This window comes from Nymphalis io, chromosome 27, assembly GCF_905147045.1.
Source record: "Nymphalis io chromosome 27, ilAglIoxx1.1, whole genome shotgun sequence".
NCBI classification, from domain to species: domain Eukaryota; kingdom Metazoa; phylum Arthropoda; class Insecta; order Lepidoptera; family Nymphalidae; genus Nymphalis; species Nymphalis io.
The window spans coordinates 7,383,302-7,403,943 of NC_065914.1; the positions used below are offsets into that span (position 1 = coordinate 7,383,302).

At 31.6% G+C, this 20,642-nt stretch overlaps 2 protein-coding genes across 3 annotated transcripts in view; one reads left to right on the forward strand and one right to left on the reverse strand.

Moving 5' to 3' along the window:
• The window catches only part of LOC126778799 (interaptin), a 301,055-nt gene that overhangs the window by 91,384 nt on the left and 189,029 nt on the right, over positions 1 to 20,642 (reverse strand). The gene's annotated exons all lie outside the window — the stretch shown is intronic.
• On the forward strand, positions 13,594 to 20,358 carry LOC126778887 (26S proteasome non-ATPase regulatory subunit 13). The gene is made up of 10 exons (XM_050502634.1): positions 13,594 to 13,760; positions 13,833 to 13,946; positions 14,451 to 14,586; positions 14,810 to 14,958; positions 15,331 to 15,490; positions 16,550 to 16,656; positions 17,156 to 17,234; positions 18,196 to 18,336; positions 19,036 to 19,187; positions 20,208 to 20,358. Exons 1-10 carry the CDS (start codon positions 13,645 to 13,647, stop codon positions 20,209 to 20,211), a joined length of 1,158 nt encoding a protein of 385 aa, XP_050358591.1. The 5' UTR covers positions 13,594 to 13,644; the 3' UTR covers positions 20,212 to 20,358.

A 20,642-nucleotide genomic window follows, 5' to 3' on the forward strand; every position in this document is an offset into this window, starting at 1 on the left:
AACCTTGGGATCTAAGATGTTATGTCCCTTGTGCCTGTTATTACACTGGCTTACTCAACCTTCAAACCGGAACACAACAATACCAAGTACTGCTATTTTGCTGTAGATTATCTGATGAGTGGGTTGTACCTACCCAGACGAGCTTGCACAAAGCCCTACAACAAGTAAAAGGAAGAGCATTTCGAACATTATTTTCAATTTTTTTTTAAATTAATAACACGAAAGGACGAAATAATATTTAATATTTGAATTAATTCAACACCATCCGTGTTTATATGTAATATGTCAGATGTAGGTTTCCTAACGATGTTGCCTGCACAACGAACACGTGATGATTTTTTTAAATTAAATATTCAAACACACTGGCAATTGGGCATCTTATGATAATTGATCACTACCATAGACAATTAATTTACCTTCGTTTACTAGGACTTTCACTTATCGAGCAACACTCGACAAGTTCATAACTATTCATCTAGATGAAATATTGTTAAAAATTTAATACTTTTAAATTAAATAATATATCGATTTAACTAATATTTTAAATAATAATATCCTGATAATAATATCCTGGGACATTTTTCACACACGGCCATCTGATCCCAAATTAAGCTTGTACAAAGCTTGTGTTATGGGAACCAGACAACTGATATACTACATATACTACCTTTATTTTGTAAATACATAATTATATAGAAAACTACACCCAGACTCAGGACAAACAGACATGTTCATGCACACAAATGTCTGTCCTGGGTGGGAATCGAACCCACAACCTTCGGCGTGAAAAGGCAAGTACTACCAACCACGCCAACTGGCTCGTCAAATGTCAAATGTAATATTTTAAATGTATTTAAAAAGGGTTTGTTTTAATGAACCAGAAGAGAACAGAGAATGACAAGTAATTATTGAATAAAAATGAACTATATATATAGTAATATATGTATATGCCGTGGCAGACAATACTATCCGTCTGTATAACGATATTGATATATTATTAGTATTAATTTACAGATAATTTTTTTTTTTTGTTAAATAATATCCTGGGAGATTATTCACACACGGCCATCTGATCCGAAACTAAGCAGAGCTCGTACTATGGAAACCAGACAACTGATATATTACATATACTACTTTTCTTTTGTAAATACATACTTATATAGATAATTACACTCAGACTCAGGACAAACAGACACGTTCATGCACACGAATGTCTGTCCTGGGTGGGAATCGAACCCACAGCCTTCGGCGTGAGAGGCAAGTATGTATGTACCTATATGTAGTTAAGTTGCTTATTATTAAGATTTACATAAGCTTACCATATTCATATTCCATAACACTTTTAAATTTCGTATTTAGATACTTTTTTTTTTTTTTTATAGAATAGGAAGGCGGACGAGCATATGGGCCACCTGATGGTAAATGGTTCAACGACTCTCTCAAACCAACGCTCTTAGACATTGGCATTGTAAGAAATGTCAACCATCGCTTACATATCCAATGCGCCACCAACCTTGGGAACTAAGATTTTATGTCCCTTGTGCCTGTAATTACACTGGCTCACTCACCCTTCAAACCGGAACACAACAATATCAAGTATTGCTGTTTTGCGGTAGAATATCTGATGAGTGGGTGGTACCTACCCAGACGAGCTTGCACAAAGCCCTACCACCAGTAAACTTTCTATAATCAAATTATACTCCAAGTGGGCTCTTGCAAGAATTTTTAATCTGTATTTCACAAGATTAAATTAAACGTGTGCCGTGTGGTGACGGCGACGAATATCACCACCTCATCTCATCCCGTGGGGGGCGTAGAAGTCGACCCGAGGGAATATACACCAGAGAACGGGCAGCAGCGTCTCTCTGAGTACTATGACTAACTTACTGCGATCGCCAACCCGTCTGCCAAGCGTGGCGATTATGGCATATCCCCTCATGATTCGCGCAACTAAACCACGGCCCCTAGTCCCCGGCAGCCCTGCTATTCCTAGCCTTGGTAACAGCTGTGGTAACTATTTCAACGTGGAAATCCTTGGGGGAGGCCTTTGTCCAGCAGTGGACGTCTTTCGGCTGGAGATGAAACCTAACACCGGCTTGGAATGCAGTTTCTAGAAGAATCGAACAAGCAAGCAGCTCATTAGCTGTTTTTTTTTTTAAATAAATAACACGCGATTTTACTTGGTGGTAGGACTTCGTGGAAACCGTCTGGGTACCATACACTTATCACATATTCCATCGCAACACAGCAATACTTAGTATTGTTGTGTTCCGGTTTGAAGGGTGAGTGAGCAAGTGTAACTACAGGCATAAGGGACACAACATCTTAGTTCACAAGGTTTTTGCCTTTGGCATAAGGGATTTAAACTAGAATATAAGCATTTTTTCTTATTTTCTCACAATTGTTTTTTTGTAATTATTGTTTTTTTTTTTCTTTTGACAGAACGCGTTGACGTAAAAATCTAGTTTAATCTATATTTTAATGTTTTTTTATCTATGAATATTGTAGTTATTAAGTGGCAAATTAATTTATAATTAATTATATTACATATTTAGTTCGAAGATACATGAATAAGATAACCATATTATAAAAATTAAATATTTCATTATAATATTCATATTTTTTTCTTTAGCTGTTTCCATAGTAACTATCGCACTATATCTAACGCACCTTCGAAGCATTAATAAAAAAAAGTTTTCGATTTTTAAGCGTAGAATTAAATTCCTAGGAAATAGCAGTCATTGTATATTATATGTCCTAACATCTCACTAAACGCTCAACACGCGCGAGGGAAATAAAAAACTTGTATTAATTATTGTTTTTTTTTTTTTAATAAACAGACGTAGGTGATTATTTATTGTCTAAAAATACGATATATAAATGAGAACAGACTTAATCTTTTAATGTTTTAATTATACTTTTTATTCATTTAAGTTTTACAATTGTAGTATAATAAACAGTGTGTAATAACAATGAGGTTTTTTTGACAAAATACTCGATAAAAATGTTGAGCCTATCAAAAAATTAAACGGCATTGAGATGAGAACTACTAACTTGTTTTTTTTTAATTGACAGGCTGGCACAAGTAAACCGATTCATATTTGTTAATGTCATTATGACGAAATATTGTTTTTTTTTTTTTTTGTTTAAATATATTTTGTTTTAAATTAAAAAGGAAGTTATTATTCGGTATAGAAATTATGTTAAAAAGATAATTTTAGGGAAATATATAACGATTATAATTGGTTGATTTAATTTATTTTATTTTATAATATTTATACTATAAGCGGCATTTATTTAAGTAAACACATGTAGACCATCAATTTATATGACGCTTCTATATCCGTATTTAATGTTATAAACTATATCTTTCACAAACAAGTTGTATGGAAGGCATTAGTATTTTCTTATATGTTATATACATAAGCTGTGTACTTTATGTATGTAAAGTTTTTAATTTAAATAATGGTTTCATTTACGTGTTACGTGTATACTAAAAAGATAGTGGTATATGTAATAAGTGACACAGATGATATATATAAAATTTAAATGACCTTTGACGACCCTTTACGCATATGTACATAGTTATACGTAAAAGTATTTTGATTTTAGACGCTTTGAAGTTACAAAAGTCAAACCCCCCCCCCTCCCCCACTACTAAACAGTGTAATAAATTATTGTCATTTACTAGTGGTAGATACTAACAGCCCCTGAGTATGTACCTGCCCAATCATTATACCGTGAAATATAAATGCTTCCTTGTGTCGTATTCCCATGAGAAGGGTAAGTATGCCATGTAATTACTGACAAGAAACGCAATAACGATGAATATATGACATATTCCTTTGTTAAGTCAAAGGTACAACTTACCATTAGGCAGTATAATTGCTGCCCGTTTTCTTTTTTGTCATTAAAAAAAGTAATTGTCAAACTTATTATATATTTTTTTTCTAATTTTGTATCATACAGCCTTAACTGGCTACATTTTATTAAAAAGGATAGTGTTAATACAGAGGCCATAATATATTGTTAAATTTTGCCTATCTGTGTGACGGAAATACATATTAGGCTACTACTTATATGGATAAAAGTGAAACTAGGCATAATGATAGTTTAAAAATCTACAAAAATATTTAATTCATGTTTTATATATATCATTAAATCTTTACGATATATTTAACCTAGAACATGAAATTCATTTATGCTTATCTGAATTTAAATCACAGAAAAAAAAATAGTCCAGGATATGCTTGAATAAATAAATAAATACATTATTATTAATCATAGAACCTTGGCCGTCATAGAGAAAAAAAAATCGCGTAATGTCACTAATCAAAATATTTTTAATAGGAATTATTTGACTTAAAAAAAGCAAATAAATTTACTGTTCCTTTTGTCTGAAGGCAAGTAAAATGCACACGTACTAATTACTTTATCTATGGATTTGTGTGGTTTATGATATATTTTTAAATAAATATAAAAAAATAATATTTAAACGTACGATTTCTAGAGCCATTATATACTAATAATAATAGTGTAACTTAAGTAAGAATTTACAGACACATTTTGTGGATTGATTATTAAATTACATAAATCTTAAGGCTTGTAACATCTTTTTTTTATTAATTGCTTTTCATGTCAGCAGGGCGCACATTATAATGCCCATGTCACGTAGGATTATAAAACCATATCTAACATAAATCAATCTATTTATAAAGTAGGTAGGCTTATTTTACAATATTTTTTTTTAAACTGCTTTTTCGCAAACATAAATATTAATATTTTCTTTCAGGAATATGTCGACAAAAAATTGTCGAGACATTTTGCTTGTTAGTAAGATTAAAATGGCGGACAGTTGTTTTTATAAATTACTTAATTTAATGTTAAATTAATGACCTTTTAACCTAATAAGCAATATTTACTTATTAAAGTAATAAAAAAATTTATATTTGTAAATAATTATATATACATATGTGCCTATATGTTTTTTTTCAAAATATTGTTAATTTGATAAAGATTTACAATTTAAACCCAAATCTCATAATTATTATTCCTTTTGTGTATATGTATACATTTATATATAAAATTTGGATATTTTTGGACTCTTTCATTGAGTTCAAAATATAAAAGAAAACATACTATTTTTCTACATAACTCTTGTGTTAATAATAATAAAAATAGTTAAAAAAACATTACTTTAATGTATAAATTACGTTATTTTAAAACGTTTTAGGTGAACTATGAAACTAATGTTTGCTCTATCGTAGAGTCGAAAATAGATGTGTAATAACTTTATAATATGAGTATTATCAATTTTTAAGCGAAAACTTGAATAGAATTTTATAAACAGCGTTATAGTAATACATTTAATAACTATTTTAATTTAATTTTGGTAAAGTAAAAACGATGACTACGAAAAAAGCCTCTAAAAAACACAACAAAAAGTAATATTTACGTTAAAAAATATAATCAAATAGATAAAATAAAGTGTGTACTTACATAATCGGGTAAAATAACACATAAATATCCAATCAGAAAAGTTTCCTTAGCACTTAGTCAACACTGTCCATGTTCTATCACTGGCACTTCACAGAATCGCGGAAAAAACATTAATAAATTGCGATTTTCATCGTAAAGTCACATCAATCACACAGTAGAACGTCCAGAGAGTCGAAAACAAGTGTCTCCCAAATAGGCCTATAAGAATCTTATTCGATTTATAAGAAGAAGTTCTTTGCAAAAATTTCGCGCGGCCGCCCGCCGCCCGTATATTTAGGCCTAAACGGTCCGCGGAAGCAACGCGCGCGCACCGCCTCACCGTACTCATTACTTGTACGTTATGTTCCCGATAAAATTATATCACCGATAATGAAGGATAAAAACCCTGATAAGGGTACGAAAAGTTTATAACAAGAATATAATTTTTCGCTTGCAATTCGATACGCGACCACGTGTAAGGATAAAAGCGGACCGCGTTGTGTATGAGAGAAATCGAAACGATTTTTTTTTTCAAGGAACAGGGAGTTTTACTTACGTCGAATAAGATATTACACATTCCTAACTAATATAACCGAGATGCGATTGGAAGGTAAACGGTATGATCGCGTAGCTAGACATTGCACGTCAGCTTATTGTGGTGGATCGCGCGTTGGGGTTGCGGCGAGCGAGGGAGGGTGTCGAAACCAGAGGGGTTGCTGGCAGCGTGCTGAACCGTGGGTTGGTAGATCGGTGGCGCTCGGACGAGTCGCGCAAACGAAATGGCGTCAATCGACTCTCGCGCCGACGTAACCTTGTATCTCCGACCTCGCGGACCGTTTTATGCCTAAATGAGCCAGCCATCCTGCAGTAGGTATATAGTTTAGGTACCTAAATTTCGGACCCGACTTTCGACGTTGTACACTCCATGACGAATTTTCCAGATAATTCAAATAGATATTATTACTTTAAGCTCCTTTGACTTAAGTTAACAGCAACTTCTAAAACACTTTGATGTTGATTTATAAAATGTTATAAGCATAATAATGAAATAATAATAAATGCTTATAAAATGTTATAAGCATAACATTTCTTTGCCTTGATTATATTTTATGGTAATGTTAAATAATTTGAGCGAAGTATATATTGAACCAATAATAAATAACATAGTACAATTATTATACAAATAAAAAAGCAATTAAATGAAAAAAAAATATAATATTTACTGCAAATATATAAGCTTATTTTATTTTACTATTATATTTCTCTTAATAGTCCTTTCAACAATATTTCTGTTATTTCTTTTTCTCAATACCATTATACAAATTAATAATATAGAATAAATACTTATTGTCGTGTGGAGTTATTTTAATGTCATAATTTAAATAAATAGGTATGCTTATTTATTTTAGCTACAATTTTATTATAATAAGACCTTTTTTGACTTAGTTCTAGGTTTCTAGTTCTAGGTTTTAATAACAATCAATAAATTATATTACCAAATATAATAAAGTCTGTATTTTGTACTAATGTATTGGAAAAATGAGTCGCTATAATAACAAGCATAAGGAAATTATATAAATATCGCATTGTAATTTTAAATACCCATACCTATCTCCAAATGTGATATCAAAAGCTTGTATTTTATTTAGAAGTCATTAGGTAAAGAAAAAAAACTTATCTGTTTTCTATTAAAATATCCATAAGTATAGATTTTTTTTTTCTGATTAGGTTAGTTTTTTGTAATTTGACCTTAGCCAAAGCTATGCACTTGCATGAAGAAAAAAAAAGTTTTCGTTGTAACCGGTGTTGTTGCAGTTATTGCGAGATAGCAATACAATTGTCCTGATACGATACGACAAGAAATTTTGTTGATTTTGGTTATATAATGTCATTATGCTTAATTGAAATGTCAATGACCCATACTAATGTTTGTGGGTCTAACTAGAGCACAATTAATTCACAGTTTCATTTACCCTAAAAGTTTAGGTTTATATATTATAAAACATATTTATTTAAATTAAACTAGGTATCTAAATATTACAATAGTTTTTAATATCATTTAGTTCTAATTTAGTTTTAAGCTATTTTTTTATATTTATTCAGATCTTAGGAGAGATCTGTAAAAGTTCGATTAAAAAAAAGTTATACGCAGATAAGTTATATATATATTTGTTAACTGTCATAAATAATAAACTGTGCATAATCTATCATAAGCTTGCATCGGTATTCAAAATCCAATGTATATATATATATATATATATATTTAAATCAAGAGAGGTTGTACACTTGGTTTTGAATTAAAAAATAAATAATTTAAAGCTACCTTTAATGCGCCGCTGCACATAGGAAATAGCATTTTATATCCCTTGAGCTATGATTACACTTAATGACAATTTAAACGAGACCATATCAATACATTTTGTATCACTGTTCAGCGGTATGATTACTTATCAATAGGTACACTACCATTAAGATTTTTTATTTTTAAGTTATTAAAATACTTAATTAGGTAATTAATTACAATTAAATGCACATATCATATGTAAAAATCAACATTTAATCCATTGGAATTCATAAACGAAATGGAAATAAATTTTCAAATGTCCACGCTTTGTAACAATCTAAACCTAATATAAAATTTGAATAAATTCGATAGTATTCATAGAACCATATAAGCTTTATATTCGTTATAAAGCACCCTTGTTATCGGGTGTATTCTTAAGGAACAATACCTGATGTGTTATATACCCTTGAGATGTATTGTCTTTTATTCGACATACTAAATTTTTTTTTTTAAATTACAATTAGAAAAAAATGGTAGAATATAATGTTGGTATTGGTTTACACGTACAATGGTGCCACAACAGAAGACTACGAATGATACTGATTATTTTAAATTTCGAACTAATATTGTAAGCTCGTCGACCCACATGTTTTTTTTTTTAATTTAATATTTATAATTCTTTAAATAAATCAAATAGGAATATAAATTAAATATATTACCAATATGTAACAACTCTATGCTGTATTGCAATGTTAAATGAGCATTGTTTTGTATAATTATGTCTAAAAATTAATTTCCATAGAATATATAATTAAGATTTTTTTTTTTACTTTAGTCCCTTCGTCATAAATTATTAATCTTATGTTTTTGTTTTGGATCTGTTCTTGTTTTTTTTTTCCTATTTTAATTTAAAAAAAAAACGTAATTCGTAATTTACATAATTTAATATTGATATTATTTAATTAAGATATAAATATAAATATCCACACACAAATAGTTAAAATATCATAAATGAGATATTCGTGTTAGAAAACTAACACGGATATTTAATTTTATCTGTACAATAATAAATAATTAATAGGTTAGCTATGATTTTTTTTATAAATTACGAAAAAAATATTACGTTACTAAAATTTCAGCACTGAATCTTTGTGTAGGTATATAATAGTTTTAAATAATAAAGAGTAGTTATCGCTTATCTTTTATATCTATCTCAGGTATATATAATTAAGTAAAATAAGCTTTTACTTAAGAATTCCTCAATATAATGTGTTAACTTTTTAATGATTTATTCATGTAACTTTCATAGTGAGTTTATATACACAATTATATATTTACATAGGTACTAGTGAAAATACTAATTCGAATTTTGTACCTACATATTATATTTTATATAATACGAGTACAATTATAATTATATCTAAGTATGTATGTTATATTTATAAATTATTATAAAATAAGTTCATTTTGATTATAAACCTTAGGTATACAAGTTAACCATTCATATATGTGCTGGAGCTTATTGTAATAAATATATTGGAAATTACTAAATAGAAACAATAATTAAATATTTTAAAATTGATGTATTTTTGATCAATTACGAGATTAATACCTACATAGGTGATTATGTTAAAATTATCTAGATACTAGTTGCTGTTATTCATTTTATATTTAATTAAAAATATTATAAATAATTTAATAAATGTTTGTTTATAATATGCAATATTATTAATAACAATTAATATAAAATATACACATTTTGTTTTATTGTTAAATTTCATAAATATGTTTCATTATTGGTTGTTTTACACACAATCTTATTAGAAAATTGTTATAGGGAAAACTTTTTTGAACATTATATTTAATTTGATTTACAGTAAATTAGTTTTAAAATTTGTGCATATATATAAATAATATTATTAAAATAAATTGTTTAGCACCCTTTGAAAACGAATAAGCGTCCATTTTGAAAACGAGTAAAATTTTAATAATGATTTAATCTAAATGTTAACATAACACTTACGTCATTTTGTTTCACGTGGCAATTGTCTTTGGAATTCCATTTTGGAAGAATACAATATTAGATAGGTGTGTTTATAAAATTTTCTTTGACATTGCAATTGTCTGTGGTATTTCATAATGGCACAATAACGCACTTTTAACGTGTTATTAATAATAAAACGTTAGGCATTCGAAATACTAAGCAATAAATGTACGTTTATAAAAACATTAGCTTATTTCGAGTGTTTAACTATATTCAAAATAATTAAATATGTCTTATAAGAAATGAAAAAAAAATTGTATTTCGTGCATCCTGTCGTAGTTTAATGGATCTGGTTGACAATTTACACCAATATTGTTTGCTTTTTCCAAAAGAAAATTATGTAAATAAAAATTAATAAATGCATTTGCATATTAAGTCAATCATTGATACTTATATATAGTATACAATAATTATTATAAATAAAACGAAATCTTTCATAGATTATAAAACAGTTATGGTAATAGATAATAAAGCTAACAGTAAAACATTAAATAATATTATAATAAACTAATATTACGCAATTAATAACAATTTGAATCTGTTACAATAAACCAAATGTATCTAATGTTTTTTTTTATATAAATAGGCGTATTGTATATGCCAAGAGAAACTGTAGCCAAAATTAATAAACATTATTAATAATACCATAGATTAAATATATTAACCAGTACTACACATTACTGTCATTATAAACAGCTGGCGACTTTTTTAAAATTTAGACTTTGTTAAAATGGCGTGTGCTTTATAATGAAATATTGACAGTTAACATTTTTCATGCAACGTATTTTAATTTAGGTATTTATATTTAATTCCGAAAAAATATAAACAAACGTAATAAACAATCGTCAAATAATCCATTCGTTTAGCTCCAGTGTAATCTTTTCTCTTCCGTTCATCGAACGAGAGATAATCCTCTGCTTCTTCATTATTTTAGCTTTCATTCACTCCTAACATTACATAATTCATTCTAAGTAATATATCAGAACAATTGAATGTAATTCATACCGGCTATCTCTATTTAAGATGGTTTTAAACTGTACATTGAGTATATAAGTTTTAAGAAACTATTAAATCATTTGGCCCCGATTAATTTCACTTAAACCTTTCGAGTAGTTCTAAAATAAATATAATATTATATAAGTTATTACTTTATCCGATCCTTTCCTTATTTAGTAGAGGTTGCCTGGAAGAGACCACTGTAATTGTTCAGACATTTGAATGCTTTGTAGTTTGCCTGATTTCTTTTTTAATTCTTCAATCACTGTGAGCAAAGAAACTAGTAATAAATTAAACAACTAGTATGGAAAACTTCTGAGCAGGTAATAATTTATAATGCTTAAAGGAATGAGTGAATCAATCAAATCATTCTTTATTCAAATGTGCTCTTGTAAGCACTTTTGAATGACACAGATTAAAATAAATTATTAAGTATAAATATTTACTTACAACAACCCTGTAGTAAGGCTTTTCCTTAAAAGAAATATATATATATATATATATATATATATATATATATATATATGCATAAAGAATATATACTATGTAAGAAATGGTATTAATTTCCCAATGTCCCAATGTCTATTGTGAAAGTGATTCGACATAAGGTTGGCCATTTTGACGAGTGCTTTACTGTTTTAAATTTAAAAATATATATTTTTCGTCAATATCACATAGGACAGAGAAAAGACAAACGCGATTGCAGTAATATTTAGTCTTGTGGAAAGATAAAACAGTAGGTAGTATATGCACTTTATTGTTAAATATTTTAAAAATAGAACAACAAGAAAATTAAATTATTGAAATATGAATAGTTTGTACCGTATTTTTATTTATATAAAGGGCGTGCACCTTCGCCATTATAATCGTGAAATATTAACCAAAAACCGTTTCTTACGTCGCCAATGCGCCACCAATCTTGTGGATTAAGATGTCCCTTGTGCTCGTACTTACACTGGCTCATTAATCCTTCAAACCGGAACACAACGATACTAAATATTGCTATTTAGCAGTAGAATATCTGACGACTGGGTGGTACCTATTCAGACGGGCTTGCGTAACGCTCTACCACCAAGGACGATAAAATATATAATATGTATATATACTCGACGTTAGATGAAAGACATAAAAGAATAATTTAAAAATCTGGATTCGTATACTGCCTGAAAGAAAGCAAATATATAACAAGTGTAAATAATAAACAATATAGCTTTATAATACTGTTTTAAGTGGTCAATACTATATTATATTATAGCTCGGTAAGACTGTACGAATAAAAAATAACTAAATGGTTTTATTTAAAAAAAAAAAAATTAGGATATAGACCTAATATATGGGATATTTATATTTGTACAAAGTTCGTGTCAAGCAAAGTGCATACAAAACGGACATAGTATCAGCTCAATCGATTGTATGGAACTGGTTTAATAAGATTTCAGCCACAGATACTAATATAAGATTAAAATAATTTAATGTATGCCCAGCGATTTTTTAATTTTTTTTACAAATGTGTATAGCTTATTCAATAACTTAAAGTAATAGTAATCACATGTTCAGCCATAAAATTGTTTTTTTTTTCTGTAGGGTCGTAATTGACCCCAAGGAGAGATAAGCAAGTCCTTCGCTCCAGAATGCTCCAATCTAAATTATGGCTAAATGCTTTCATCATCAGTGGATCTTAACAATGCCGTTTTTAATCTGTATACAAACGTCATTGTATTCGAAATTGTACATTTTTTCTCGGTTGGTTAAAAAACTCGCATGCTTTCACAGCAAATATAAGAGAGATGTATATATATTATGAGCAATATCCATAACGAGAAGTTTTATTGAACCGGAAATAGGACAATTGACCAGCAATTATCAAGTATCTAAAAATAGTAAGGCCTAATTAGGTATATTTATGTATGTTTATCTTAACTTTCTTGGTGGTAGGGCTTTGTGGCACACAGGTAGGTATCGCCCACTCCTCGTATATTGTATTGCCAAACAAGAATAATTAGTATTGCTGTTCCGGTTTGTAGAGTGAGTGAGCCAGCGTGACATCAGGCACAAGACATATAACATCTTAGTTATCAAGGTTGATGGTGCATTGGCGATTTAAATCATGCTTAAAAAATAATTAAACACTATTTTACTATTTCAATACACTAACATAATGTTGTTTTTGTTATAATAATTAATTAAGATTTTTTATCATATTGTAAAAAATTATATTATGTTTAAGCCTACCAAGCTAATCAGTTCTTTTACCAGAAAATATTAGTACTGTTTCACTGTTGTGCAGTAAAATGGGCGAGTGAGCCAGTGTAATTGCATAACATAACATCTTAAATAACAAGGTTGAAAGTGCACCGACAATGTAACATATTGGCCTAACTACAACGCCAGTGACTATGTACAGAGGCGATTATTTACCATTAAATTGCCCGTTTGCATTCTTGCTAAAAATACAAGAAATAAATATCCATAAATACGACATAATGTTTTATTATATCGTTGAACTTATTTCTGATATATTTTCATGGTAAGATAATAAAAACACAGCTAGATAATTGCATTAAGAGATTAAAACTTTAGAAAGATTCGAGGCCATGAATTAAATGAAGTAAAATAATGATGAATAGTGATGTTTTAATGTAGAGCTTATTGAGATTTAACGGACAGCACTGCCATCTAGTGTTCTATAGATGTTAAAAAATTATCTCTATTCGACACAAGATGTCGTTAAAGAACTGGCTGTATGTAAAAGGTCTTTGCATAATAATTTAAAAGTCATAGTAATGACATTTTATTCTATTTACAGCTAACTTCAGATCATTACGCGAAACAATTTTGAAACATGGCCTCCGTAAAGTTTGCGGTTGTTGATGTTAATGATTTTCTTTCTAAAAAACAAACTGCTGAACCTGAATTGGCTGCAGACTGGGCTAAGTTAGAAGAGCTATACAATAAGAAGTAAGTGTCCCTTCTGTCTCGTGTATACTCGATGGTTTTCATGTGGTAATTCTAACATGTCATTGTTTTCAGATTATGGCATCAACTTACGCTAAAACTGCTGGAATTAGTAAAACATCCTTCATTACAGGCCGGCGACAATCTAATACAGCTATACAACAACTTCTTATCTATATTTGAAAACAAGTAAGTAATTTGCAAGTCATAATATTACAAAATGCTCTCAAAAACTATTTAAGTAGCTGTTTAATTTGTACAATATTCTACTAAGAATATATGTAGTAAATCTTTATGATGCTAATGGGCTACCTGAGATAAGTGGTCACAAACGCCAATAGGCATTGGCATTGTAAGAGATGTTAACCATCCCTTATACACAATGCGCCACCAACCTTGGGCACTAAGATGTTATGTCCCTTGTGCCTGTAATTACACTGGCTCGCTCATCCTTCAAACTGGAACACAACAATACCAAGTACTGCTGTTTTGCGGTAGAATATGTGATGAGTGGGTGGTACTAACCCAGATGATCTTGCACAAAGCCCTACCACCAGTAAACTCTCTTATGCCCTAAACCTTTCTTAGAATAATACTAAGTATTGCTGTTAGTGGCTTTAGAATATGATGAGAGGCTGCTATTTACCACACCCACATGCTTGCACACACATTTATATAATTTGAAATTTCCAGAATCAATCCATTGTCGCTTGTTGAAATAGTAGCACACATTATCCAGCAATACACGGATAAGAAAGAAGCAATTGCATTTTTACAAAAAGTGGAAACCAAGGTTAAAATGAATGATGAGGCCCTGGCTCTTTGTAAGGTAACCAAGTTATTTTATAGTACATTTTTACAACTGTTATACTGCTTCACTTTCCGTTCTCTATTGAAGACATTTTGGAGAATGTGCTCAGGAATTAATTCTGCCCGCCCTCTTTTACTACTAATGGCCAAGCAAACATCATTAGTGGATACACTCATAATATTATTTAATACTGGTTATAGTTTTTTCTACATCTATTATAATTTTTTTTATTACATTAAAGGTACTACAGGGACAGATATATTTGGAGAACCTCAATGACCTCGATGCAACGGAGAAGATTATTGAGGACCTAGAGAACACATTGGAGGATGCCGATGGAGTTACACCCGTTCATGGAAGATTTTACAAACTTGCTTCCGAGTACTACAGGTATGAATTAGTAATGAACCATTGTTTATTTAAAAATTCTTACATTCAAGAAAAGAAATATTAAATAAGGATTACACATAGGATTCATAAATGTAATTTCCATAATAATATAATGTTCTCATCAGATGCTCTCAGAAGAATTTATTTATTTATTTGTTTCACTTAGGCAATGAGAGTAGACACAGTATTACATGTTGAAATTATCATGCTAAATTTTCTACTAACGACAGGTGGTCTCGGCATGCATTACACAATAAATATTAGCTAAACAGTAAACATAATTAATCACATATATATGAATATAAACACGTTGAAGTGTAAGAGATCGAAGTTGGAAAGAAAAAGCTACTAATAGTCGGTCGGGCGTTGCAGGGTGCGCGGGCCGACGGCGCGCTACTACCGCGCGGCGCTGCGCTACGTGGGCTGCGCGGGCGGCGGCGCGGCGCTGCGCCCCGACGAGCGCCGCGCCTGCGCGCTGCGCCTCGCGCTCGCCGCCGTGCTGGCGCCCACCGTGTACGACCTGGGCGAGCTGGTACGACGACGCTTTACCCACACAACTTTTCACTGGTGGTAGGGCTTTGTCTGGGTGGCCCACCCACTCATCGGATATTCTACCGCAAAACAGCAGTACCTGGTATTGTTATGTTCCGGTTTGAAGGGTGAGTGAGCTATTGTGATTAAAGGCACAAGGGACATAACATTTTAGTTCCCGAGGTTGGTGGCGCATTGGTGATGTAAGCGATGGTTAACATTTCTTACAATGCCAATGTCTATGGGCGTTGGTGACCACTTACCATCAGGTGGCCCATATGCTCGTCCGCGTTCCTATTTTATAAAAAAAAAACTGGATGTACTCGTACGAAGTCAAATATGTTTACAATTCGAAACCAACCAACCATGATATCGAGATTTGAATTCTCTTGTGTCTGTATTTATACAGACTCACTCGTCCGTCGAGTCGGATTGTGTTATCGTACCTACCTAGACGAGCTTACACTACAATCGAACCATTTTGACTCACGTATGTAAAGTTTTACTTATAAAGTTCAAAAATTTGACGGGCCGGTTGGCGTGATTGGTAGATACTTGTATTTTACGTCGAAGGTTGTGGGTTCCATTTCCAACCAGGATAGACCTTTGTGTGCATGAACATGTCTGTTTGTCCTGAGTCTGGGTGTAATTTTATATATATATATATATATATATATATATATATATAAGTATTTACAAAAGAAAAGTAGTATATGTAGTATATCTGTCTGATTTCCATAGTACGAGCTCTGCTTAGGTTGAGATCAGATATCCGTGTGTTAATAATGTCCCAGGATATTATTATTATTAAATAAACCAATATATATATGTTACAAATTAATAACATATCTCCATCGTTTAATCCTAAAGCAAATTGTTATGCTGCCTGACATTAATATAAATTAAAGATAAAATACATCAAAGGCACAGACAACAAATATATATATAATAATTATTTAATTTAAATTTCTAGAGTAAGTAAAAAATATCTATATAATCAATTAAGAATACAGAAACATTGGCATCAGTGCTGGAATAATAAATTACAATTGTATTGCAGCTAGCTCATCCAATCCTGGAGTCTCTCGAGGGCACGCCTGATGCTTGGGCCTGCGAGCTGGTCCGAGCCGTGGCTTCTGGGGACGTCCTCGCCTTCGAAAAGATACGGTAACAAATAGTGTTTTGTTAGATATACTTTATTATATAGATAGGCGGACGGACCACTACATGGTAAGTGTTCACCATCACCCATAGACATTAGTGATGAATGAATGAATGTCCTCCAGACCTATTTCGGCCACAGCGGCCAATCTCAAGAGATTCGCGAACTACGCAGGAAATACTTAGTGAACAAGTGTGTGCGGAAACACAGGTGCACTCTTTTTTCCATAAATCTCATAATCCGATGGGACGACAATCCGACACGACCGGAAAGAGTTCAGGTGCAGGACCAACAGCTTGATGTGCTTTCCGAGGCACGGGAGTGTACACACTTCCAACTTCCAGACTCTGGGCTTTAATATTGCATTGCCAGAGGCAATAACTTTTTATTAGCCCGACCTGGGAATTGAACCCAGGATCTCCGTGTCTGCGGCCTTACATCAAGCCACTAGACTGACAAGGCAGTCAAGGTTTTTCTCTTATTAATTTTTTCTCATTCTTTCAGCGCTCAATCCCCACACCAAGAATTACACCGTGCTGATCGTCAATTGAGACAAAAGATAGCTATTCTGTGCTTAATGGAGGTAATATATTTATAGTTTCTGATTCTCCCAGCTAGCAATGAACCGACTTTGTGCGCTATTAAAATGAAAACTTAATACTATAAAATTTAATGTATCTTTTACAACCTCTACAATTTCCGATAAGAGTATTTTATTAATTTAATTTCTAAGTATAAACAATTATTATAACATAATATATGGAAAAACAAAAATAAAAAATTGGTTTAAAAGTAAATAATGGTTAGGTGTTTTTTTTTTATGATGGCAATATTTTTGATTTTTTGTTATGTGTATTCATAGTAGGAAATAATTGTTTAAATATAAAGATGTTTATAAAACAAACTTTTAACACCTTATGTCCTTAATACATTTAGATTGTTTGTTAAAGAATACATTAATACTTGGTGCTAAGGCTTTGTGCGAGCTCGTCTGGGTAGGTACCACTCATCAGATATTCTACCCCAAAACAGCATTACTTAGTATTGTTGTGTTCTGGTATGAAGGGTGAGTGAGCAAGTGTAACTACAGGCACAAGGGACAGTACATCTTTGTTCCCAAGGTTGGTGGCATTGACAATTTAAGGGATGGTTAATATTTTAATGCCAATGAAAAACAGTAACTGCTAAGTTTTTTGTCGGTTCCTCTCTGTAGAATCTACATCCCGAACCTGTAGCAGCTTTACATCTAGAATCTATAACAGTAGTACGAACTCGATCTGTCCTTCTTATTTTGATAAAATTTAGTATGTAACCCGAAAAAGGACATAGGCTGCTTTATTGTATCTAACACTTGCCACCTTAGGGGTGGGGTGGATTCTACTTTCGGACGAATTCGCGGGCGAAATCTAGTTTAATATCTTATTCTGTAAAGTAAAAAATCAAAAGTGCTTGTAAAAGCCTACTTGAATGAAGTATATTTTGATTTAATTTAATGCATGATACAAAAATAATAATAATAAAAACATTTATATATATTTTTACAGATGGCTTTCAACCGCACATCAGCTCAGCGTCGCTTAACATTCAGCGAGATTGCGAGAGAGGCCCGTGTACCGCCAGGCGATGTGGAACTACTCGTGATGAAAGCGCTCGCTGATAAGCTAATCCGGGGTCACATCGATCAGGTAATGTATTGAAGCATGTTATTACACTGTGCCATATAATTCTTTATATATAATATTAAATTAGCAATTAAGCGGAATTTATTTTAAGGTAAAATATTATTATAATATCAAATAAATTAAAAAAATATATCTTATAATAATAAGATAATAAAAATTGTTTGTGTGCGTTTTGATTTATTGCTTTTTAGATGAATCTGGAAATGAAACAATCTCCTGGTTTTTTCAAATATAATATATTTCTTATTGAATTCATTATAAAGGTTCAATCGCAGTTTCTTATCAAGGCTTTTTGTATTCGAATCGTATTTCTACGAATTAATAAATAAATGCAATGCCACTATTTCATGTGTGTTGGTGATTAAAATTTGTCATATATCATACAAATTTCAGATTTAACGAATTTAACTAGTAAAAATTACTCACATACACACAAGCATTCCTCTAATAATATCCAAACGTAAGTCTATAATATTGACCAGTTAATATTAAAGAAAATCTAGCTTTATTATTTGTAGTTTCTAGAATTTCGTTTCGTAACTTCTTGTAGACTCTTAGAAGCACTTGAATATTAATTTTACAAGATTTCATTCAAAGTAAACATACTACGTTTCTGTGAGGTAGATTATACCGAGGAAAACCTGCAAAAAAGTCTAGTTACTGGTTTTCATTAAATGTATACATGTAATTGGTGCATCGTAGGTGCAGGAGACGGTGACGGTGACGTGGGTGCGCGCGCGCGCGTTGGGTCGCGCAGGCGCGGGCGCGCTGGCGCAGCGCCTCGACGCGTGGTGCGCGGCCGCCAGCGACGCCGCGCTGCTGCTCAACCGCGCCGCGCCAGACCTGCTCACGCTGTACGTAGCGACCGTAGTCACGTTACTTATTTATTTATGACTCGCCTGGGGTAATTACATCGATATACATACAGTACAGTACAGTAACAGCCTCTTAATGTCCCACTGCTGGGCTAAGGCCTCCTCTCCCTTTTGAAGAGAAGGTTTGGAGCTTATTCCACCACGCTGCTCCAATGCGGGTTGGTAGAATACACATGTGGCATAATTTCAATGAAATTAGACACATGCAGGTTTCCTCACGATGTTTTCCTTCACCGTCAAGCACGAGATGAATTATAATCACAAATATACATACACAATCTGATTTTGATTGCCTCGTTGGTTTAGATAAACCAGCCGTTTATCCTGGGTTCAATTCCCAGGTCGACCAATAAAAAGTTATTGGGTTTTTCTGTCAGAATCTCAGTAACAGTTCGGAGTCTGGAAGTGCTCGTGCCTCGGAAAGCACGTAAAGCCGTAGGTCCTGCGCCTGAACTCTTTCCGGTCGTGTCGGATCGCCGTCCCATTGGATTATGAAAGTTAGGGAATAGAGAGTGCACCTGTGTTTGCGCACACACTTGTGCATTATAATATCTCCTGCGTAGTTGGCTAATCTCTCTTGAGATTGGCCGCCGTGGCCGAAATCGGTCTGGAGGACATTATTATTACGTACGTCATTTTGTCACAATGACAAATACAACATGCACTCATTATTTGGGAGGGATTACATGTAATGTTACGCTATTAGGTAACATCAAGATTTTCTAAGAACTAATTATACAAAAGAAAACAAACTCTAACCATAAAAAAAACAATTTAAACATAAATCATATTTGTATGTCAATTTTATACTACACTTGAAACTTGAATAATCCTCCAAATTTATTATTCTATAACTGTTATATTATCTAAATATTTATTGTCTTTTTTTCAACAAATTTCCATTCCCTTCCTCAAATGTATTGTAATTGCAATGAACTCTATGTATGAGATTTATTTATATAATATGTATAATTATAGAAAATATTATTGGTTTTTTAGGTAACAACGCAAAAGTGTGCAGAGAATCAGAAAACCGGAAGCAAATGATGTTATATTGAATGTATGTCTGGAAATAAATAAATTTAATTTAAATTGTCTTTATATTTCTACTAAGTGTTTTTAAATTGTACAAATTTATATGTGAAGTTCATGATTTCTAGTTGTGAAACGCAAGTTATGTAAATACTTATATATCCTTAGAAAAGATATAATGGAAAGGCATAAAAAAGTTGTTTTTTTTTTGTTGTTTGTATCTGTTTATTTCTTAAAACATGGTTCATGTTTATTCAAAAAGTACGGAGAACAAAAACATCTTAATGAAACTTGATACATGCAATAAAAACAGGTACTGGCTATGAATTTATTTTATTCACCACCCCTCTATCTCATATTTAATAATAAATATGTTAAAATATTATTTAACTGAATACAGGA

Bases quoted from the DNA above. Each gene is read 5' to 3' on its own strand.
- LOC126778887 (XM_050502634.1), top strand. From the start codon at position 13,645: ATGGCCTCCGTAAAGTTTGCGGTTGTTGATGTTAATGATTTTCTTTCT. The intron at 13,761-13,832 runs GTAAGTGTCCCT...CATTGTTTTCAG, and splicing joins GAAGAGCTATACAATAAGAA to ATTATGGCATCAACTTACGC. The intron at 14,587-14,809 runs GTAACCAAGTTA...ATTACATTAAAG, and splicing joins AGGCCCTGGCTCTTTGTAAG to GTACTACAGGGACAGATATA.